The sequence below is a fragment of the Perna viridis genome, chromosome 3, assembly GCF_037379345.1.
Source record: "Perna viridis isolate PV_CMFRI_1.1 ecotype Kerala chromosome 3, ASM3737934v1, whole genome shotgun sequence".
Classification (NCBI taxonomy): Eukaryota; Metazoa; Mollusca; class Bivalvia; order Mytilida; family Mytilidae; genus Perna; species Perna viridis.
The window spans coordinates 32,442,330-32,468,461 of record NC_142447.1 but is presented as its reverse complement, the minus strand read 5'-3'; the positions used below and the strand labels follow the sequence as shown (position 1 = coordinate 32,468,461).

Below are 26,132 nucleotides of genomic sequence, written 5' to 3'. Positions count from 1 at the left end.
CCATTGGTGTAGGAAGAGTAAAAGAAAAGAGACGGGTACCAATCTGTGTAACAGAAGGAAGGACACACACCTCTATCACTACTGCCCCCCCACTTTGCAAGTGCAATATAAATGTATGATGTAGTCGTCCTCATCAATAGCCACTTGTTGGAAGCTATAAATGAATACTTTGGGTCCTTCGATACACTAAATCAAAATGTATGTTTAGATTTTCTTTTTTATAATTTAAGTACCTTAATGTCCTATTTTAAATGTTCAACATCTTAGTTATTTTTTGTAAACATACAATTACAGAAATGTTATCTCTGGGGTTCGTTTAATAATAATGAACAGGTTTATAGCAATAATTTTATTCTAATTCTTTTTCAAATAAAATATAAACAAAGCAGATTTTGACAACTCTAAAGTGATAATACTGAAATTTGTCTTTTGCATTAACAGCTGATGTGAAAAACTTATAAAGTAAGAATTGCTTCACTACTTTGTTAATCAACCGAAGAGCAATTCCTAATATTAAGGGATCACTTTGGGACAAATAAATGCAACTGGAAGCTGAAGACCACTGTTATTTTAGCAATACATTAGAAACAGTCAAAATAGGAAAAAAACTTATACATCTAAGTGAACATTTAAAGGAATACTTCTTCGATGGAATAATGTTGGTATATTTAATAGAAAATAATTTTGATGTATTGCCATAACTTTGGTATAAAGTACATGTAATTGCTTAAAAACAAATGATATGCATAATGTCTACAAATTCATTTCCATGAAAATGGAGAAAAAAAATCAAGTTAATGGCTTATTTTGACCATCTTTCAAAGGTTGTACAGCTGTTAAAATAGGACAAATGGCAAACTTCATTGAAAGGCTGAAATGTAGCTTTCACTTACTGGTACATAAAAAATACTACAGCACTTAGAAATGCAAGATTTCAAAATAAAAAAACGTTAGGACTAAAACAAATAATAAAAGACCTGACAATACCAAGATGTTAAATCGCACAATATCCTCAGAATAAAAGTGGAAGTAAATACCTCTGAAGGCAACTAAATGAATATTCTTTTAATAAAGAATTGGATGTCAAAAATTATTGAAAGACTACACTACAATCCTAATAAAAGAACTATAATCGGTGTTTAGAAAATATGCATGCTCTACTAGCTTACAAGTATTAATACTGGCCTGAGACTTCACTATATAGGAAATAAGGCAAATAATGTTTCTATTGGGACTAGATGAACAGCAATAAAACAGTGAACTTGGATTCAGTTTTACAGTTAGCAATTTTATACTTCAATTAAGACCAAAAAAATTAACTACTGATACATTCAAACATAAAAAATCAGCAGTCCTTCTCACAAAAAATCATAAGTGCAAAATTGGTCTTAAGTTATGATGTCATAATAGAGTTAAGACTAATTTTACTCTTGCGATTTTTTTGCGAACACTTAAGTGCAAACTGATATATTTAATATAATACCCTCATGTGGAATGATAACAAATTAAACAATGACACGGTGTAAATCAGACATCACTATCAGCATCATATATGTACTGTATGTACAGTAAAATCTGTCTAAACCAAACCCTGAACAATCCAAAAACATGTCAAACCCAGACAATTTGAAAAGTCTCTTTACATCAATTTAAATGTATTTAGAACCTTGGTAAACCAAACCAATGTTAAAGTATAATAGGAGTTTGGTTTAGACAGGTTACACTTTAGTGACTACCTGTAGTCATTAATTACTATAAATTAAATACATGTAGTAAAACTATGATTTAAATGTAGCAAATTCAGAAACATGAACCCATATCATGAGCCATGTATATAATGATGAAGAAATTCATTAATCATGATACAGAATAAAGGTTACCAATGCCCTGATTCTCAATGACAAAACGAATGAAGATTATAATTCTTTAAAATTTGCACCATTTTACAACCGTGTAATTATAGGTATTACATTACATGGCAGTAAGACCAGATGAAATTTTGATTTCAATTTAAGCCCTTTATGTTATAAGAAAATGAAAGAGACATCAGTTACAGACTTAAGATGTGAAGAAAAAGACATAGATAATAAAATCTATTACTACTCTTCTCAAGACCAACTAACTGAGGTGTTTTTAATCAAAATATTGCAAATTATAATGTATGACTTTAAAAGGTTCATCATTTAAAATGCATGCTGAGTCATAACATAAAAGGATATTTTTAAAACAAAATACAAAAAGTTATCGGTTATTGCATAATACAATTTATGGAAAAATTATAAAATAAAAAACAAGTATAAAAGCAATGTAAAACAAAATATCAAAATCCTGTTCACATCCAAACCATCATATAACATTGTTTAATATAAATCAAATTAAATACTTCAGCTTTGTTTTCCACAAAATAAAATTGTATTGTTGCTTCAAAGAAAAAAAAAAAACGTCCATAATTTTTCATCAAATTTATAAGGTTAGTAATTTCCACCTTATCTAGCAAATACTGATGGGATTAACATGGTTAATTCAACAGAATCTATTAGCCTTTTCATTCATAGCTGGATTTTAGTATTTTATCAATACTAATGATTCCCTTGTTATTAACAACATTTCTAGCCCTTACAGATGACAACATGTTAATTCAACTTTACACACAACCAACTACACTAAACCAACCAATACTACCTTTATATCACTCAAATTTCATCCTCATTTACAAATAAAATTTATCAATTATCAACATATCCTAACAACTACATTTAAGATAGTAATATAATTCCCCCAAAATAATAAGGCAATAATACTAAAAGGCATATTGTCCCATAAAGAGGTTAAAAATACTTCAAAATCACAGCAGCCAAATTATGAACAATTATTGACATCATTGTCCTATTCCTGGTCCTTTTCACGAAAAGTCATAAGTGTAAAATTTGTTGTAAGTTCTGACCTCATAATAGAAGCATTGTGGCATCATAACTTATAACTAATTTTACACTTACAATTTTTTTGTAAAATCGACCACAGGTGTATTAATGTCCATGTCCAATTCCCCTGGTGTATTGATATCAATGTCCATTTCCCTGGGTGTACTTAACTCTTTGTCCCATTTCCCTGGTGTAGATACATATTTTAAAGTATGAACATTATTGGTGATCCAATACTGACATTAAATCTCTGACATTTTCATACTTATGGTGCATCATCACCATAATTTTCCTCATCATCATCTGGGTACATATCCTCTTCTGATGATTCCTCATTCATGTCATCAATATCCTCACCACCACTGTATAAATTTTCATCCTCCTCAGTCCTACGGAGAGGTTGTCTGCGACATATAGCGTCAGGGAGATCGTCATCATCATCAAGCCTGAGAAAAAGGTAGATATGAAAGCAACTGAGGAAAAGCAAATATTAAATATATTTAGTAGAACTCTACACATTTAACAAATAAATCAAGGCTGTCCAAGTACTAACCAGATTTGTTTTTTAAAGCACATGAGATGAAAGCTGAACTTGCAGTGCATAAAATAAACACATTATTATATAGATAGCAGTGATATACCAAATGTTCCCAATGTAAAGATTTTTGAGAATTCAAACTGTGAAATAAATTCGGTAATTTCATGCACACAATTTCTCCAGCCAAAACATCACAACATGAATACCAATCTGCCATTCACAAAATTTAAAATTTCAGTTCAAAGTAGCAATGAATAATGAAGAAAATCTATACAATAAATAGGATGATCAATTGGTTATTGTGAATAACCAAAATATGATCACTCATGCCAAGAACGCATTAAGATTTAACTCCTTAAATCTAGGCGTTCTTCGGCACTCGTGATCATAATTTGGTTATTCTCTCTTTCCAATTGCATATCCTACTATCATTATATATGTAGCAATGTAAGCCTTTACATTCATAGTAGTTCTGAACAGACAGGTCAAGTATATCCAAAATCTATGTTAGTAATGATCTGGAGATACTTGTAGTAGAGAGGAAATTGAAATTAGAAAGATATTGTGTAGTAGAAACCCATTTTTCATTTCAGTAGAATATATGGAAGTATTAGATAAGTTATTCTTACAGTTGAAAAAATAAACCAGGTCACACTGAATTGTTTAGGTTATATATATCTACTGTATAACAACTGTGGTATTTTTCCCTCATTTTGCAAATGTATCAAGGTATCCTAAAAACCAGAACAGTAAATTGAAAATATCTACTAAAACACAAGTTGAAAATGCTGAAACTACAAAAAACTGGTGTTAAAATAATAAAGTTTTCTACATATTAATTAATGTGCACTAGAATAATAAAATGTATAGTTAAAGTCTAATAAAAGATACATAGAAAGCAGTCAATCAGAATTTTATCATAGAAAATAACTGTATCATCACCAAAACATCTTATCCCAGTACAAGTACTTATTAAGACTTTTACAAATGTTATAAAACAAAGATCTGATATGGTTTAAAAATCACATTATATAATACAACTATCTTTAATATGCTGATTAAGAAAAATATATAATTGGCTATACTGTAGATAAAAATTCACTCATTGGCTGATATATTAACAAATGATACTGTGAAATAAAAGCTGTTTTTTATCTTTCAAAATGAAACCTATTTTTCATACCAAAATGAAGCTATTTTTGCAAAAACACTTGAGTTTTCAATTACAATGAACTTGTCATTACTCAACCAGTACTAACTAAAAAATTCTAATATGCTAAATGATGTTGTTCTACATGTATATCAAGTCCTTAAAATAGATGCAGATAGGGTAACTTTCTATCGCCATGTTTAGAAATTCAACTGGGTAGGGACCAAAAACACTAAGAAATATATCTAGTCTTTTTAAAATATCAATTGTAATATAGGACAAAGTTCTCATAAATCACAATTATTCAAGTTCAACCTATGACCTCTGAATCACTCAGTGCCAGATTTTAGTCTGATGAGAAAATAATAACATTTCTCTTGTGAAAAGTTGTGAACCTGAATACATGTATGACCAGAGTGGACACTTCATGGAAATAGCTAGCAGCTAAAGTAGTCAATTATTAAGTTCCAGGAACAAAGATATCATGTGATTCAGCCAGTACTGGGAGACAGGAATGAAATTCATGACTTGCTTTGGATTTTGATAATTTAGAAATGGAACAAAACAATTCTAGACATTAAAAAAATTCAACTTATTTGATCAGTTCAAAAGAGTCCTAGCTTCAATGGGGTTGACCTGGTCTCAGGATTTACCCTCTACCAGGTAACACCTGTCTCATATAGACATCCCAAAGAAAAAATATCAGTAGATCTGACTGGTGATGATAACATCCCAAAGAAAAAATATCAGTAGATCTGACTGGTGATGATACAGTCTGAAGCATTTCACATCTATTTTACCTCTTTTTACTATCATCTTTTTTCCTGTAAACAAGTTTTCAATTAATCTCATTTGTCACGATACAGTTGTTACACATAGAGTATTTATGCCATTAAGAACAGCATCTTAAATTAATCTTAGAAAGGTGTGATGTTTACACAAATGTGATGCAATGTTTATATCATTGTATATACTAGGGTGTGTAGAAGGTACTGAAAAAACTTCTGAAACTAAAAATGACTATTATAAAAGCACACCAAGTACTATTCAATTACATCTTTCTATATCTGTAATAACAATAAAAAGTAAGAAGTATAATATACATACAGTAAATCCTGTGAAGTGGCACCAAGGTTTTGCTGTGAATCAGACAATGGAGGAAAAGACATCATGTTATCAGCTGTATATTTAGTTCTTGTTCTGATCAGAGCCTCACTAAACTTCTGTCCCATTTCTTCTAACATAGTCGTAGATATGTGCTGATCCTTAAAACGGTAATCGTAGGAATAAGATCGTTTTGCTACTATTTTTAATTAAATCTCAATATCAAGGGTTATACACACAAAAACACTAATAAAAAGAAAAGGTGAGTAATGGTACATGTACATGTACCATACTTTAAAGCAGGGTTCCAAAATGTCTTATAATTTGTCAAGACACTATTAAAACTAGTTTTAAGTCTACAGGGAAGAAACAGCAGGTTTCCACAATATTATGTTAAAACACAATTATAAAATACTAATTGCAATTTCTGTACAACACCAAAGGAGTTACTGATAAAGTGATATTATTCGTAGGGTATCAATTTTCATTGTTTTCGAGGGTTTGGTAAAGCAATAAAAAGAAAATTTTCCATTCATTTGTATGATAGAGTTGTTAAATCCAAGAATTCAACAATCAACAAACCGATAATTCTTCCCTAAACCAAACGAATTGGTACCCACAAATAAAAGTACTTTCACAGTATACATACTTTATAATTGAGGTCAATTTAACCAAGTCTTATCTTTATTTCAACTAAATGAAGTATGGTATAAAGTTACAATAAAACGGCATTTAATATGTGTACAAACTACTTGAATTAAAAGCTACCTTGAATTTTCCGTCCCTGTCAATACCACAGTATGTACTCTCCATAGTGTAGCTCCGTAATACTCCTATTTGTCTCCAGACTACCACCCTGGCTGTTGTTTCCTTAGCTTTCTCTACCATAAAGCTACAGTTCTGCCAAGAAAATACTGGAGATGTCATGTGTAACAGTCTTGGTAAAGTCTGAAATAAAAAAACATTCAATTTGAATATAGTTTACAATGCAAGCATAACAAAAAGCCTCATAGTGCAATGACAAAATGACACAGTATAACTAACAGTTTAACTGACACAGTTGATTTACCTTATAAGCATTGTCTTCTAGTCTGTTTCCAGTACAAGCAGGGTTCTCTGTGTCATTAGGTATCCATGACAACGTGGGGCTACATCCATACAAGAAAATATTCTTCCTACGAGAATGTCCATGGTAATCACAATAAACCTGTTAATGAATTAAGAAAAATGAAAATTCACATAACTAATGATAAAACCCTAGAAACTGAGGGTTTTACATGTTTATTACAAGGAAGTGCTCTTCAAAATTTAAGCTTCAAAAGTAAAAGGGGCAAGCTATGATAACATTCATTTTTTTACAAATAACAATTTCCTCTTAAGAATCTGTAAAATTACTAATAACACAATTCCTAATTAATATGATTTTTAATCTATTCTACAAATATGTATAATTACAGAAGGGTAGCATTGTTAAGGCCAGTTTCAGGCCAAATGTTATGAAATATTTCAAGAAATAATGATTCCAATTTTATTTCACACTGAAGTATTTCCAGAAAGAATGTTAAAATGAAACAAAGCACATTTTGTATTTTGATGATGCCATTCTACTTGTGCTGACAAAGTAGATCATAAGTGAATTACTAGTAATCTGCAAAACTTAGTCCATAAATTGATTATTTCAATCACCTCCACTTTGAAATTACATTTTCAAATTTTTCTCAGTAAGAGATACAGTCATCAGCAATTCATGGTTCAAATATCTTTTATTGAAATCTGCATTTAGGGACTTCCATTCCATGTAAAGTATGGTTTGAAAAGGACACGTTCAAGACTTTTCAAACATTTCACAGAAAAAAATTGCCATTTTCGAACATTTATATTGACTAGAACATTCAAGATATCGGCAAAAGCATTTTAGGATAATCATATTTTCCTATTTCCTAACACTTACACACCCACACACACACACGTCTATAGTTAATAAAATGCAAATAAATGATTTCGTCCTAGTGTGAATTGTATTTGACATGTATTGCAAAGCTACATTATTGTCACTAGATTATTATCAGATGATACTCACTTGCAATATGAGAAGAATATGCTTACCCTTCCAGAGCACCTGTTGTTTTGTGGGAGTTCATACTGCTAGTGGTTTAGTGCTTTTTGTGTGAAGTCTTGCTTCCCTTATCTTTTTTTTTATCTTTATGTGCAATTTTTTTTTATTTTGTTTGCCACATTGTGCATGTAGATTGTCTCAGTTTTATGTGTTCATGTTTAAGCCACGTTTTGGGATTTTGACATATATGAATAATCTCACTGCTGACGCTTTGGTATTTTTTTATATATTTTCATTATATGTATTTTGTATTTTGGCCGTCTTGACCTTTTTATTGACTACTTTATTGGTGAAAAAAGGTCATTTCTAAGTGGTTGGTAGACATTAATTCTACAATGCAACAAAAAATAAAAAAAGTTACATTACAAACTTACCATTGGAACTTTATTTATCATTTGTAAATACTGTAAGAGTCCTTTGGTATGGTATATGGTTGGGTGTAATTTTGGACAGGGGTTGTCCCATCTTCTGTTCAAATCTTCAGCTGTAAGTGAACACCTGTGACTGGAAGAAAATAGAAGCAAAATACAATTCTTAGTTAAGATCCTGAAGATCAAACCAAATAATCTTCTAGTTTGTAATGGCAAAAGTAGATCTGAAGAAGGCTAGCCTTGTAAAATTAAACTGCTTTAATGATAAGAGTAGATTTGAAGAAGGCTTATCATGAAAAATTCAGCTGAGTCAACTTGTGTGTTTTTTTTTTCATCTTAAGAGCAATAATATTGAAGTAATAGCAAACAATCTTCAAGTTAGAGGATTTAACTGCAGTTAAATCCTTTGTCCGATTTTCTCAGTTTATTTTATTTGAATATTTATATACAAGGCATGAAAATATTTAAATGTTACAACATACTTTCCATTGATGACCCCATCAGGATTCAGCATGGGCACTACTTTAATGATAAAATTTTCTCTCAGTTGTTGAGCTGCTGGTTTTTTGCTCAGTAAAAAGTCAATAGTTCCTACAATTGAGCATAAGATTTACACCAGGACTAACCAGAACTAATCAAATATCTATCATTAACATGGGTATAGGTAAAATAAAAAATATTTTAGTTGTTACTTATTACTGTGTATAGGGCTATTTTTGTGTGTAAAATTTCATATTTTCATGGGAAATGTCATGAGAAAACACTTTGCAGGTTTTGATTTGAGTATTTTGATTTCATAATAAAAATAACTTCCAAAAGAGGACATGAAAGGATTTAATAAAAAACTTCATCAATGTTTCATTACTCTTTTCAATATAATCTGCTTCATCCATTCACTGATTTGAACTTAATCAGTAGTTACATAGCAATATTTGATATCTTTAACCACTTTCAAAGAGCATTTTCTTTGATTGATACAGAATGCCAGATGAAGTGTGTGACAAAGCATAAAACTACAGCTGCTTTCAGGTTTGACATAAATCAATTTATCAAAACATTATTTGTGTATTTATCAATACTAATATGAAGACAACCGGTCTTTCAGAGGTTTTAATGTTCAATAATAATTCAATTTGATTTGTAACAAGCTTTCTGATTGGTAAGTTCTCTATGATCAAACCGGTAGTTTAGTACTGTGATGTCATTATCATCGATTAGTGATCACTCCATGATTTACATACTGATAATCCCAAATAAAAAAAAAATGTTTTGATTACAATAAATTCTTAATACTTGGATTTAAATCCATCAAAAATCAAGTCAACATGAATGTTTCTAAAGTCTGTTACCTTTCATCACCCAACTTGAATTACTCTCTCCAGGATGTACTCTACCAGAAAGAAATATATAAGGTCTACTCCCTACAAGATAAAAAATAATCAAGCTGTACATTTTTATATCTCCCTTATCCAGTGCTTTGGCAATTACTTTGTGCACTTTTTTAATTAAAAGAAGTATCATGCATAAGCTTTTCCCAGCTTCATCCATTCAAATTATGGAAACCACGGAAAATGTTTCCAATAATAAATTTACTGCTGACTTAAAAAAATCTAATAAATAAATTCATTAAATACGATATCTAATTTTAAGTATAAGAGTTTTAATTTTGAGTAATAAAAAAATCAGAAATTATGTCATCTATCATTCAAATTTTGTTATTTTAGAGATAAATTATATTTTTGAAATAATGGTAAAAGTTCAACTTTAATATAATGATTACAATTAAGACTTGTTGAACAAATCAATCCAGAAGCGTAGATAATTGTGAAGTAATTTGGACAGATGGACTGAATGACAGACAGACAAGGGAATTTAAAATAAATCACAGAAATGATTTCTGTATTTCACATTCAATTAAAAACTAATTCTAGGAGGACTTATAGTGGTCATACTTAATTCCTCAACGTGGTCTTTGCTATAGGACTTTGGTTGAGCAGTAATGGTTAATACTGGTACATTGTTACCACTGATAGTTTGACAAAGAGTCTGGTTGCGGAAAAATATCTGTGAATTATCCACACTCCTGTCCCATAGATGGATATGTGTCTGAATATAGAATAAAATGACTTTTACACATAATAAACTATAATAGATGAATTAGTTAAAATATATCATAAATGTATAAGCAGAGTTCATGGCAGTTTTAAAATAATGCTTACCAACATGTGTGACCAATAAAGAAATAAAATGTACCATTCATTTTGAGTGTAGCATAAGCATTATATATCAATTGAAAATGGAAAATTTCTACCAATCTTGGTAAGCTACTGATTAATTTAAAAAGTTCTCTAGATATAAATCAGCCCTACAATATACCAATGTGTCCAACTTCATTACCACAGAACACCTGTGTGATCTTTTAGACACTATCTATTTTTTTTTCATTCCATTTCATTGTATTATATTAGGAGATGTATTTTTTACTCATTTATAACAATCATTTACAAAATAAACCTATCTTAAGTTCATACTTCACTTAAATACAGACATTTAAAAAGACTAGTTTATTCAACTATAATGTAATTTCAGCAGTAACAAGTTTTTTAACTGAATAAAAAAAATGACGATCATCTCATGAACAAGATGTGATAGGCCATGTAGCAGATATCATACCTGTAATGTTGTATATGAGTATGGAAAATGATAAGCCATGTAGCAGATATCTTTACTGTGTTTAAACTTGACAGTAAATGTAGCAGTAAAGTAGGTTTTGCCCTTGACACCACCAGTGGCTTGGGCACTCCGTGTGAAATGGTTTTTGTAGTAACAGATATCAGTACCAACTCTGAACCAGTATGGGCGACCCTCTATCGACTCAGTGACAGAAAACATTACTGGTTTCATACCTAATAGCATTCAATAAAACTTATTATTACATGTAATGATTGTTAATTAAAAATACAAGAGAGGGGGTCTATTGGAAAATAATAAATTTGCATTAATATTTTGTACTAAAGTGGTTGCAGCATGTCTTAAAATTATTATTATTCTGTGGTTTTTATGGCTTGTTAATAAGAATAACTAAAACTTACAAAATGCAAAGTCTCACTTTACTCCAGAATATAAAATACAACAATGCAACTAAAATGGTGCATGAAAATTGTCACCAATGAATGAAAAATGTTGGCTGAATGACAACATTGCATTACTGAAAAAATGTAAAAAGTCTATAGTGTTTAAAGGTTTAATTTGAGCTCAATGCTAACCAGTGGGTTATTAACAATATGGGAAAAGATACTTAAAGTTAAACTGACTGTTAAGTTTCTCACAGGTGACTTCAAATCTTCTTACCAAAGTTAAACTATCTAAAGTATTCTGACAGTTGACAACTAAAAAAACTCACCAAAGTTAAATTGACTGTTAAGTTTCTCACAGTTGACAATATTAAATCTGTAAGGAACATCGGCCATCATATTACTGACTTCAAAGTAAAACCATTGGTGATGATGGTTGGTATTGATATCTGGGTTAAGTATTAGGTCATACTCAAATTCTCTTACCTGAAATATCAACATTACTTTGTCAAACAAAAAAGTCATATTTAACTTACTAGTTGACAATAAAATTAAAGACTTTGCATCAAACAGAACCAGTTTATGCACATTTATATGTACATACTTGAATACTCATGTATGAAGTTTGATGTAAATGTATAAGGAATAAATTGATACAGCTTACCAGGATGATTCATCCGATCTCATAGATTTAATTTTCATGTTTTATTTTAATTTATACTGTAAAGTAAAGGTCATACCCATATTGATTTTCTTAGATTTCCACACTCAAACTGTGAATTAAATCTTAATGAGTTTGCTCCTACAGCATCCATTTGACTACCAACCCTAGAAATAGTTAAATATATTCCAATATAAAACAAAATACATGTACTGAATAGTACCTGTTTACATATTAAAAAAAAAACAACAGACATATGCTAATGATGAATAAAATAAAAATACACTTTTGATTGTAATAATTTACATTTTACAACTCCAGACTTACTAAAAATAGTGTGCTAGTAACTGTTAAAAAGTCAATTCACAGATCTGCCTAAATATTTGATGACCGATCTTTGACTAGTTAAGGACACTGACATGAAACCAAGAACAGATAGATCAAGCCTCTCATTTGAAAAATTTACTATACACTTTCAGAGTTTCAAATTAGTGGCGGTCCAAAGTTTGGGACCCTGAATTGATGAACTAGAACTATTCAAAACTCATTCACCTAAGTCCTGAACCTCCAAGTATATTCATTGACACTTTATTCAGGACTTTAGTTTTCCTCATGCGGACAATTGGATTGAAACTTGGAAAAGTCCTGGACCTTCCAATCTTGTAAGTGAATTTGAACCCCTGAATCTATATTCCTAGATCAACTATATCATGAGATAAACATATTAACAACACTACCTAACTTCATCCCTGTTGTTGAGGTTAGAATTCCTATTACAGTAGGCAGAACCACATCTCCTGATAGTAGAATCTATATCATAAACATCTCTGTCTATCACATGTTCTGGGTGTATCATTCTGTCAATATCCTCAAATACTTTGGCTCTGGAAATGTATAATGATACATGACTTTACTATTGTCCTCATCAATACAAATTACATTAATATACAACAAGAAAAAAATAATAAACTATTATCAAATAAATAAATGAAACACTCTTCAAACAGTTTCATAAAAAATCAGCAATGTAAGAGATAAATTAAATAGAATTGTGATTATAGCAATTCACCATAGACTTAAAACTAACATGAAACTTGATGATTAAGATAATGAGAGTGTTCTATACAATAACCATAACACACAATAAATATAATCACCATACAAGACAAATAGTTTCAGCATAACAATAAAAAAATATTGAGAAGAAAGTTTTACACCCACATTGGATAAACAAGTTCCAAACCATCTAAACAAAATAGTATGTCAGCATACCTTGTGCAGTTACTTACATTACTTCATGTGTCAGTATTCTGTTGATGAAAGAATATATCAAACAAATAAATACTGGACTCCAGATCTGACCATATATCTGTCTAGCATGGTGGTCTTTGGTTTGAGCCTGGTCTTGACATGGATTTTATTTTTATATGGTAACCCTTTGTCTAACATGCCGTCGCCAGGTGAACTTTTGATTTACATAATTCAATTATGCCTTCAGAAATTGAACTTCAGGAATATGGCAAAGTATCAAAATGTGCTCAACTTTTACAAGAAAATAAGACATTGACTGTTCTTTCTTTTATGGTGTAATTCACACCAATTCATTTTTCAATCAAATAACTCACCTTTGAACACCAAACTTTCTTCTAAATAAAGGTTCAAGATAAGGACAGCCTCTTGCACCCACTAAATCAGGATAGGCTAACTTCTCAAACCTATAGACCCCCTTAGTACTGCCAGCCTTGTCTTGGAAGACCAAAACATCATGAGATAAAGAGTCAGTGTCCTCATCTTCACTACTTGACCCTGTCTCATCAATGTCTCTTTGATCTGAGGATAAATGCAAGCTCTCAAACTCAGATTCAAACTCGACCATATCACAGTTAGATGCACTACTACTAGAAGTTTTCTTTCCTTTTTTGTCTTTGCTAGATTTCTTTACTCCTTTTGATTTTTTACTTGACTTAGGTTGTGAGTATATAGATTTTTTAACAGCACCTTTATTCTGAGGTAAATCCAATGAGAATAAACTAGATCCTGTTTTAACATTGATTGCTATTGCAGTGTCACATCTGACCGGTCTATATGAATCAGAAGAATATTCAGGCTCATATGCACCATATCCACTTGTCCTTGAAGTGTAAGAAAAAGTTCCTTCCCTTTGTAACATAGATTGTTTGACTTGTTGTGCTTCTGTAGACATATAGGAATCAAACCCTCCGGTGGGGATATAAATAGAAGTCGGGGGAATAACTGGGTTATCAGCATCATCATCATCCTTCACCTGAAATTTACAATATATGCTGCTAACACGAACAGTATTGAATACATTACTTTTTTAGACTGTCTCTTTGAATTCATCTATAAACACTAAAGCATGCTGAATTCCAAAAACATTAACACTAGTCAGAGGCTCAAAGTTTCATATTTAAATGCAGAAAGGCATTCATCAATTGCTTAATAAAGAATAGCATTCCAATGACCAACCAAGGGCCATAACTACTGTAAAAATCATTCAACCGTAAGCAAAGTCGATCTTAATCTGTTACTTATCATAATAAGGCTACATACCAAAAATAAACTTATTTGGTAAAAGCATTACAAAAAAAAGTGCGGAAAAAGGGGACAGACGGCACTGTCGTGCACTCATACAGGAAGTTGATATTGGAAAGCAACCAAAATTGTTAGCATATGCCCCATCTTTACAATGCCATACATCCATCCTGTGGGAGCCGAGATTTTCGTGATAAAACTTTCTACTTCATTCCATAAAGTGCAAAATAGGGCATATAATGGGACATTAAATGATACCCCAAAACTGTTATAGCTAGACTCCATAAATCCCCCCAAAAAGCACCAACTTTCATAATTCTTTAATATTCAAAGAAATTCATCAAAAAAATTCTGAGGTAAAAAAAACTTAAAATGAGACTCAATATCTATACAAAGTTTGAAAAAAGAGGGACAGACACAACTTTTTGGAGGGTATCACATAATACTTTGCCACTCAGTGTGGTGGGTTATATTAAAATGGCTCAAAATCACGTGCTACATATTCCCTATCTATATAAAGCAACTCAAACAATAAGAAATCGATCCATGTACTATATACATATTAATTTCATGGTTGGTGATTTTCTCTGATTCTCTCAAGTGAATATATTCATGTGTATCAATTTTCAAGGTTCAAAAAATGTTAAGCTTTATACAGTGTTAAAAAACAATAAGCCTTATACAGTGTTAGGAAACAATTTCACTGGTACTATTTTTCATCTTTTATGTTCACTGCAAATATAACTAAAATTAGAACAGCACAAAAACTAATACTTTTATAGTACTGGGAGACGAGATATTAACAATGGAAGTCAGACAGACAGGATTAGTGATGGATGGACAAAGTGATTCCAATATACAACTTACTCATTGAGTGTGGGTATAATATCTCACATTGACTATTCTGATTATAGAAGAATGACATTAAATAATCCAAAGTATCAAAGCATAACTTTATCTGTATAACATCCTTACTAAATTTATATCATGGTGACATTTCCAAGGAAAAAAGATAATTCATAAAAGGTGAATTTCTTTACCATATTAATTTTGTGAGAAAGGTATATATCACTTACATCTATTTCAAATATTTCTGGAAAGAATGTGTCATACATTCTGAGGTCTTCAGGACTTCTCTTGAATTGTTGGGGAGCTTCACCTTGGTCATCTTCGGTCTCTTCAGAGTTATCTGTTTTGAACCGTTCATCATCACTATCAATGTCATCATCATCTTCTAAAGAACTGTTATCACTTTCTGGGGTTTCATTGCTATTGCTGTAACTTAGACTGCCTTCTTAAATGTCAAGAAATATATATATATATATATCACAAAGATAAAGTAAATATACAAAAATAAATAATTCTATTGGTTAATGAAACCAAATCAAACTAGAAGCAATCTTCAATTAAAAATGGAAGGTGCAAATTCATTTAATTAAGAAAACAACCCAGACCTGTTTACGCTATTTTATGACAAATCATATTTGTGGTCATAATTTATGAAAATAATCCATTAAAACTTTAATTTTGTGATTGATAAACATAGATATCAATTTGTAGTCAAATTTCATAGAAGATATGGACAACCCTTTAAAAAGTATAACAGCTCTAACAATCCCATCACTAATGTTATTTTTCAGATCACCTATTGAGTTGTTCTCACTGTGATACTACAAGATATCAGCTGTACAAATGAACATACAACTGTAAACAGAGCATCAATGACAATACGCAGAAAAATGTCTTTTACCTTGCCCTGATGTCTCAGGATACAGTTCTGATTCTGGAAGTTCATACTTAACAGGGCTCCTAATATCACAGGGTAGTTTATTTCGTGGGCAACATTTTCTCATGATTACACTGGCCAGAAGTATTAGACTCTCCATTTCTCTACAGTCTATCACATCCTGGGCAGTGTCATATAATATGGTTATACCATTAGCATCAGCCAGGGCTTTTCGGCCAGATCCTGCAAATAACAGATTAAAGATAAATATGAAATCACAACAAACAAAACTGATACATGTACATTGTATTTAGCCTCCAACATGGCAGCCCGATTGACACTTTATGAGAACCCATATTTTTGGCCGTATTTTGTGAAAGTGAGCCTTAAATCTTGAATTTTGTTATTGTTAACAAAGCTACTATGTAAAGATTTACCATCCACAGAGTCTAATTTGAAGTCAAACTAAACAGAAATTTCTCAGAATCTTTAAAGGTTAACACTTCCTGTATGCTGTTATCTCATAAAGGAAATTCAAAAGTTAAAAAAAAACACAACACTCATTTCAGACTTTCTGTTACATTAATAAAGCAAACAGAGTCTTGGGGTTAAAAATCACTGAAATGTCTATTCAAAAAACAAGACAAAACAAAAAACCAAAAAAAACACTTTCATTTTTTCATAGAAATAGGAGGTTAATGCAAGAAAACTAACATAAAATTTTGTAAATACAAAAATTTTACTAAAACACTCTCAAAAGTTTATATTTAACAACAACAAAAAAAGAATTTAAAAGACACATTTTTAATCCACCATCCAAAAATTTTCAAAGGAACTTTAATTGCCTTTATAAGGTAGTTATACACCTATGTACAAGGACAACTTACTAAGATTAGTGATATTCTTCAGTATATTTAATATAGCTTTCCTGATGTTGACATGCCTGTGTTTAGTATCTAACTGGTGCCAGTCTTGGTAAAGACCTAGTAAATGGGGAACATGTTCTCCTCCAATCGTCCTCGCAGCATTGTTTCCTGTATCAAATCATAATACTTCTAGGCTACATTCTCAATGACATTAAAACATAATTTTATTACAATACCAATGAATTTCATTTATGATTGATTAATAAGGTTATAAAAAAATAACACATATTAAATTGTCTCTTACTTCACATGCATTAAAGTTCTATTATAGCTTCATTCATTCCTACGAAACTTTTATTCCATAATTATATTAACTTCATTATCTATGTTTTCAGCATTGATTCAAAAATATTTTTAATATCTACTGCTATGTTACAAACTTGAGACCAAATGATTGAGTAAGAATACAATAGAAGCTGAAAAATCAGTTACAAAAAAAATGTGTAACAAATCAACGGACCAATAAGGTGATTGCAAAGTGGTATAATAAGACTAAGCTTAGCCCAGTACTTACTTGATTTGGTAAGATTGTATAATATTTCTAATGCTAACTTCAGGACAGTTGTATGTTTTCTGCCACACTGCTGTATAACCCTGAACATTGGTGGAATAGAATTATGTTTCCCAAGGTAAGAAGAATTCACACCTATAAAATACATGATCTAAATGTATAAATATACTTGACACAGCAAATACTAGTATATATGTAAATTGCAACACTTATTTATATACCAAATGAAAAATGGGCAGTTAAACTTTAAAACATAAATAAGAACTTTATATTTTTCAAAAAAAATATTATTTAATCTATACTTTTTGGTGTACAATTATTAGTAATTAATATTTACAATTAATTTAAACCATACAAAAATGACATTCAATAAATTGTATGATAGTTTTCAGCATAACTTTCTGTATGATATCTTAAAAACTAAACAAAAGAATTTAAATACCGTATAACTTACTATTGTTTGTATATGATTTAAACACTTGGAGTAAACATTGTAAGTTTTTAAACTGACATATGTTGCTTTTAATCAATGTAAGTGTAATGAGTAGTGTTCTGTGGAGACGTGCTTTAGTGGCAAACTTCCTATCTGAAAAATAAACAATACACCCTTATATCAGAATATTCTAAGAAGGAATTATTTTCAACTTTTATGGTAAATGACAGAGTATTTCATACTGTTACAAAAATAAAACTAGATCAACATTTGCAGGTTAGTGTATGGGCATGCTTTGTACACACTTCTACGGGGAAAATCTTTTGTTTTACCCAAGAGCCTTACTTTGAGAAAATATATGCCACACATGCTAAATGAATACCTCAAGGTAAAATAGAAAGAGTCTTCTCATATTAATGTTAATCCACTGTTACTCTTTAATCTCTGTCTAGTGTGGTATAAACAGAAAGAGAAGTACTTCAGATTTTTCCACAAATTAATATACTGTACAACTTCATAAAACCTTTAACAACACACAATACAACCCACTGAACAGAATATATAAAAATTACCTTTGTTGGAGAGTTTTGCCAGGACTTGATGAGCCATTATAAGAATATCATCATTTGATACATTATCTTCTGTTTCTCTAACCATACATTGTAACACTATGTTTGTAGTATTGGCACTCACAAGGGCACTTGATCTCTTCCCAACCTCTGAAAAATATTTAGAACAGGAGAATACCATATTAGTTGGTGAGGTATATTTTAACAACTGGTGGCTGTGTATCACTCATCAGTCAAAGGTCTCCTGCTCTGTACTAGACACTCACTAAGCCTTATTTTTCATGCATCAGCAAATGGTTAAGAGGGATACTTGTCAAACCAGCACTGCAACAGGCTACACATTCTGACAATGAACCTACCAGCCATCATGCTTCCACCAATATACATGTACCATGTGCTTGGAAGAGCAGTAGTAACTTCCATTTTTTATATTTGTTTAAGCCAATAATAAAACCAATGATCATCATAACAACTACTGTAAAAGTATTAATTTTTGTGGTGAACACAAACGTGCAAAAAACAGTACCCACAAAATTGATTTTTAACAATATATAAGGCTCATCATTTTGGAATTTGCAAAAATTGATACTTGTGAATATGTTCACTTTGCAAAATCTGTGAAAATTAATATGTTTTCAGTAAATTCACTACAACATGATACATATATATTTTATGTTTAATTATACCATTGTTTCTAATGTGTAATTATACCATTTTACAAAAACTAAAAAACTATGGAAATTTTATTGTACTTTATGATGGTGACTGACAAAAACCTATCTTTGGAAGCAACAGTTCACCAGAAGTTTAATTCCTCTATTGGTCTGTAATGTTGTGACATACAAACATTACTATCTGCAACCTTAATTATTTGTCATCTTTACCAGAAATCAATTCATATTTCTATATTTATTTCTACATTTCTTACCAATTAGAAAAAAGTTCATGATATCTTAATTGCGGATAGATGGTAATCAACCAGAAATCTAAAGACCTTGCCTAACTTTATGGGTAGAATACAAATCGAATGCATGCTAAATTAAGATCAGTTATGTTCCCATAATAAATTTAAGTCAAGCTGACAACAGAAAATCTGGACAAATGTGCAGCTACGAACAATCATTACAAGGTAGTGTGCTCTTAAAACACTCACTTTAATCTTATTTTCTGTCAGAGGAAAAAGTATAGGAGGTGAAAGTCCTTCATTGCAACTAATCAATTTCAAAGCTATATCAAGAAATGCTTTGCATTTGGTGAAATTGGTAAAATGCTTCTTTAGTATAACAAAATTGATGAGTAACTGACTGCTCAGTGTGAAGATATTCAGTCTATAACTTATGCATGGTCACTTAATAATCACAACAGGTTTAACTACAAAATCAAATCTGGATGTGTGAAGTCCTACCTGAGGGCAACACTACAAATGAATGAACCTGCTATAGTACTAGCTGATCGCTCTAAATACAGAAATTTAAAGCATGTACAACAGTACATATAAAATAATAACATGCAAATATCCGAAACAAAAAATTAAAGTAACCAATAAGTACATTCAATAATTAAAAAAAAAATTTTTTACTCATTATTCAAAACTAAACACAAGTTTATCAACAGATATTGTCCATATTACTTCCAAAACAAACAGACCACTAATTTTTGTTTAAGTTTATTTTTTGCCTCACAAACTCAAAGTTAAACTTACGTGTCTTTCCTAAGAGCTCCAGAAGAATCTGTATAATGTTGACCACTACAGCTCTATCAGAACAATTCTACAGTCAGATGATAAACCAAAGCAAAAAGTGAATAACAATTTTAAAATGTATGCATTTCGTATAGTGCCTTATATACGCGTGATGGGGGTGATGATAACAGAAAAAAATATCAATACATGTATGGACATGGGTCATCATCATATATTTGTCAACACATAAGTATCTTCAATAAGTATATTAACACCAAGCAAGTAAAAAAACAACAGTGTGGGTTACAAATTTTCAAAAGTAATGAACTAATGATAGCATATACCACTGAATAATAGCTAAGTTCAACATACTAAATATTAAAGAAAAAAACTATAAAACTTCTCTCTCCACAATACAAGCTTTACACCTTCAATATGTATAATCACTGTGCTAAGTTTGAGTTAACTTGGTTTACCCTCTAGCTATCCCTAAGCATGACAGACAATTGGGTGCACAAAAGAGTGGCTACTAGATGTGTTTTTACCATTGGTGACGCAGGTAAAAACTAAATAATGCTAACAGTACTTTGATCACTACAATACACAACTGGTTTATGATTACTACATATGTGCTATTATAAAATTTATGGAAATTCAAAAATAAATTTGATATAGTGCAAGAAAGTAATCAAAATGGGTACCCAGGAACACAAAATAAATCCTGGCATTCTTCAGCACTTATGGTCAAATGTTGGTTATTCACTCTTTCCAATTAATTACAAATCCTACGCAATCAATCAGTACAATTTATTGCTAGGTTTACCTTCAGTGTAGATAATATTAGATCCAGTTGAGCTGAATTCTTCAGGACAGAATCACGGTGTATTTTCTCTGTGATAATATAAATAAATTAGTCATTTGCACACACCTTATTAATCATCTTTTTCTAATTATCTATGCTATCAAAGCATACAATGGTAGGAACATTATTTGAGTCCTTTCTTCATGGTCAATAAAAGAAGTACATAACACAATCAAAAATAGGACTTATACCTTGTGTGGACCTGCCATCCATGGCCTAATCTAGAGGTAGAAATGAGCAAAAATTTTTCCTTGTTTGTACTCACTTCTCTCATTTGTCTTTGACAGGGAGAAGTTTTGTAATAGGTAAGAAAGACACAAATGTCAATATTGTTGTTCAAACATAATTTACTAAAAAATTTTCCTGGTCATAGATGTCTAGATTAGACCCTACCCGCCATCATATATTTGTAAGCACATAAATATGTTCAATACATGCATGAACACAATGCAAGTTATATACTATACTGTGGTTTACAAATTATCTAAAGTATGAAAAATATTGGTTCAACACTCTTTGAGTTACAGGTTACACTATGTACTGTCCACAACATAAAGTTCCAAAAGTTCAACCATGACAGAATGTTGGAACAAAATTATCATATTTCTCCCTTATATGAGGTCAAGTGGTCAATGTGTATATAGTATATAAACATTGTGCAAAGTTTGAATAACAATTGTTCAATATTTTTAGAGTTATGGAATACACCAAGTAAGTTAACCCTTAAGATGACGGATGGATGGAGTTCAGCAGCTACTAGACCTGCCTTCACCATTAAAGATGCAGGTAAATATTTAAATATTTACACTATATCCCCATAAAAAGTCATGAGTAATCCACACTTTTTTGCAAACAAATGAGTTTTGATATACAGACTAGAGGTGCAGATCACACACCTATAAATAGGTGATTCTATACAGGACCTTTCACTGTATGTGTTATAATTACCTTGTGTGCTAAGAATCTGATAGATTTTAGAGGTAACATATCTGATTTGTTGTAAATCATCAGTACAGGACGGGTTCTTTGCAGCTTTACCTCCTACCTTCTCCAGTTGTTGGAACAGTCCAATCAATCTGGACCTAGAATAGAGATAATTGTTAATATATTATTGCAAACCCTTAGGTAATCTCCTAAAGAACTGTGAGGGAGCAAGTAAAAAATATATCGTTTTTCATCATCTTTTAATTTGTATAATTGAACAATTAAAGATGCCAATTCAAAAACTACAATAAAATTTGGTGATCAGTAGCCCTTCGGATATTTAATCAGACATTTAAAATGCTGGAAAAGAGGGTAACTTTCATTGAATCTTGTAGAGAAGATGAAGAATTTGTTCTGTAAAATTGAAAATAATCAATAGATTTCACCAGTTGTGGTAAAAATGTGACTTTGAAAAGAATAATTACATTTCAATAAAAAAAATATGGTCACCAGTCTTAAAAGGGACTTTAAACATGTAAAATCCTAATATTTGACAATATTTCTTTGTTATCATCAGAAAATTAAATCTCCCTTTATGCATACTATTCCTTACCTTCCTAAAAAAATTAATCAAAATAGATTGCACAGTTGCACAGAAGAATTGCTATTACTCAGATTTTACACGTGAAACATTTGAGTTATTTCCCATAGTGAGCATTTGACAATACTGTAATTGTCTTCTTTCAAATACATGTATTATCTATTTATAAAACTACATCAAATTCAGTCTAACAATTTGGAAGGTGATTGATATATTAAGTTTCAATATGCAAAACACTGAAGTTGTATTATCTTCCTTTGCAAGCATTAGCCAATAACCTCCATACAAATCTTCATATAGTGTAAAATATTCCAATAAAGTTACAACAAAACCTACAAAGCAGTTTAGAAGTAATTGCAATAAGCAGGTATTTGAAATGTAAAACCCTTGTTTGATTATCTCCCTCATCACACATCAGACAATAATTATCTTCTTTTATGCTCATCACTATAAGATGCCTAACCTTCTTATACTTTATAAAAATAAAGTATGAATGGAACATTAAATGATACCCTGCCATGTAATGAAAAAAAAAGGGGGAAAAATGTTCAAAATGGACTTATTCAATTTGCTGTAAATTGAACTAAACCTGTATTTCATGGTACTAAACAACCGTGTAAACTTTGGGGGACAGACACACGACTTTTCATAGGATATCAGATAATAGCTTGCCACTTCATGTGGCGGGGTATGATTAAAGTAGTTGAGCAGGTTGGATTGAATTGCCCTTAAAAGCAATGTGGACAAACACCCAGACTGATTCACAGTGATTCCTATCTAATCCTAACTTTGTTACTGGGGTATCATTGATAAATAGTAATCAAAGGGTAGTAATTCTGCATGCATACCCAACACTTCTTTCCATTATGGTCTTTTATTTGTTTTTGTTGGTCCAGCTACATTCTGTCAACCTTCCCTTCTCAGTGAAAATAAAACAGTATCCTACAATTAAAAGAAGATATGTTATACAATGGTGAATGGTAACTGGATTACATTGTATTCATACAAAGAAAAACACTGACGGACCACCAAATGAATAAATGATGTCTGAACAGTGAGTTCATGCTTTTTAAATATAGCAATACTAAAAACACTTAAAATACATTTTTTTTTTTGAGTGGCAGTTTCATTATTGTACTTAAGCATCTAGAAAAATTGCAAATTCTAAGAATACTCAAAATATGTATATATATATTTTTGGGTGGCAGCTAAATTATTGTACTTAAGCATCTGCTATTGGTGAAGACTTAATTAGGTCTCAGAACTTAAAATGCTAATAGAAGTAAACTTTTTTTTCAGGATTTTGAAAGCTTTAGTCACTTTTAAGTGAGAAAACGAGGACCACTTTAATGGTATATTTCATAGTATAGTATTTGAATGTTGAAAAATAAATGATTTGATTGTCCTCCAGGGTAAGTATAATTTAACTTTTACTTGTCCATGTGATAGTTTCACTTATCCGAGGCAATAGGACGACCAAAATTCAAAATTTTATTAATTCGCCTGGTCTCACCTCATATGTATTACAAGTTAAAATGTCAACAAAACAGGGTCTCTCATGGAAAATTATCAAAACTTCAATAAAAACATAATTTTTCTACCAAATATGGTATCAGCATACAAGAAAATGATCCTGGAATCAAACTAGGTAGGTGTGACATGCACAATTTCAACTTGAAAGTCGTTACAAGCGGTTGAAGGGTGGTACTCCACGCCACGGTACCGCTGAATCTCCAACTTTTTGAATGGCACATCATTCTAACCCCAACCTGACATATCAATGACCAAATGAAAAAAGAGTAGGGTTGAAGGGTCAGAGGAAATTCGTGACTAACATTGGTCATGCACAATAGCTACGTGAATTTTGGACACGGGTGGGGAGTAAGACTGTGACACATAATTAGCACAGGCCTGGTTGGTTTATTCCTTACTTGCTCAGTAGAGCTAATGTGCTTTAATAATAATAGGTGCTACACATTGTAATGGAATAACAAAATCATTTACAGTGAACATAAACAGAACACAACCGGTGAATCTAGGTTACTAGTTGAACATGAGTTTTTGAGATAATTACAAAAATTGTCTGAACGAAAACGACTATTTAGATATACGGAGTATGCAGAGTTCACTAACTCGTGTTAGTTAACTTCAAAATTAGATTTTGTTACAAATTAAACAGCGTTTAAGAGCTGTCAAATGAAATCAGACATATTGTTTTACCTGTCACCAAGTGTGGCGCTGCTATCGACTTACCTCCCTTGGATTAAAGATTGCAAATCAAACACATTTAACAGCACCTCAAATGATAAACATGAAATTTTCATGAGACAAAACCAGAGTTAACAATAACTGCGTTGAATTTTTGATATAGTGCCAAACGTGATGGTGATATTTATCTTAACTGGCAACGATTGTGATAATTAAGAATGTCATGATTAAATGCGCATAATTATTGTAGAAACTATCTTGGCACTAAAGACATTCATAAATATCTTTCAATTATTTTCTTACTTGTTGGTGATTTTTTTTACATTGCTGGCCCAATGTAGTTAAGTAAAGTAAAGTAAATTTAATTTGAAGTCGGCATGGAATATATGGCAGATCAAGTTTGTTTTTTTTTTATAGAAGACTAGTATAAAAAAAAACACAAACATCAGCTTTTTGTGGCTCATAAACCGACTACATAGATATTTTTATCAAAAAAAAAAAATAATAAAAACAAAAACAAAAACACACAACTTAAAGCATAAAAGCGGAAGACAGCATGCATAACACAAACATACAGAGCACACACACACATAAAGTACTTTCGTGCAGAAAAAAAAGTCACAGGGACGGCTTTAAAGAAGACAGCACATGGACATAAAAGATATATACAATGTCTAAACAATTGAAATATTAGATTTCATTCATTCATTCCTTTCTTTATTTCCTCTTATAAGAGATTAATACAATGAATATTTAAACATTACGATATAAAGAGTATATAAGTATAAACAAGTATCGAGATTACACAATTGCAATATTTAAGTCATATAAAATAGTGTCAGTATGTAAAATATTTCGAGATGACGGCAAGAAAATGCATAATTAAATGAGAAGGTGTTGTATTAAAAAAGGTTGGGGGTCGGTGACAAAATAAATAAATAAAATGAGAATGAATAAGTAGAGTTTGTCAAAGAATACGACAACACATGCGATTGTATTCAGCGGCGGATTGGGTTAAGTGCGTGTAACATAGTCCTTGTAATTTATCAAGGTCCTCTGCGTCTAGCAAACAAGATACTGGTTTCCCTAGGAAAAAGTTATATAGACTGTCCGTATCATATTCACTAATTTCTACATATACTTCCAGATTAAAGTTTTCAATGACCAGATCCATAAATATTTCACGCAGGTAGTTGGTTTCCA

General features: G+C 31.0%; 1 protein-coding gene across 5 annotated transcripts; it reads right to left on the bottom strand.

Moving 5' to 3' along the window:
* Positions 1-334: 334 nt before the first annotated feature.
* On the bottom strand, positions 335-25,063 carry LOC148621906 (cytosolic carboxypeptidase 1-like). 5 transcript variants are annotated; one of them, XM_088576753.1, is made up of 26 exons: positions 24,975-25,063; positions 23,570-23,663; positions 22,145-22,278; positions 21,158-21,225; positions 20,356-20,422; positions 18,657-18,803; positions 18,106-18,237; positions 17,655-17,786; positions 17,102-17,248; positions 16,239-16,457; positions 15,565-15,782; positions 13,561-14,219; positions 13,225-13,245; positions 12,673-12,819; positions 12,015-12,102; positions 11,604-11,760; positions 10,874-11,106; positions 10,153-10,306; positions 9,550-9,621; positions 8,683-8,791; positions 8,204-8,333; positions 6,783-6,920; positions 6,482-6,661; positions 5,717-5,874; positions 5,410-5,433; positions 335-3,367 (listed from the first exon to the last, which is right to left on the bottom strand). In XM_088576753.1, exons 2-26 carry the CDS (start codon positions 23,584-23,586, stop codon positions 3,187-3,189), a joined length of 3,732 nt encoding a protein of 1,243 aa, XP_088432879.1. In that variant the 5' UTR covers positions 23,587-23,663; positions 24,975-25,063; the 3' UTR covers positions 335-3,186. The 5 variants fall into 5 exon arrangements, with proteins under 5 accessions (XP_088432879.1, XP_088432878.1, XP_088432882.1 ...); XM_088576752.1 differs by lacking the exon at positions 24,975-25,063 and adding an exon at positions 24,942-24,962; XM_088576756.1 differs by lacking the exons at positions 5,410-5,433; positions 24,975-25,063 and adding an exon at positions 24,942-24,962.
* Between the last annotated feature and the right edge of the window lie 1,069 nt (positions 25,064-26,132).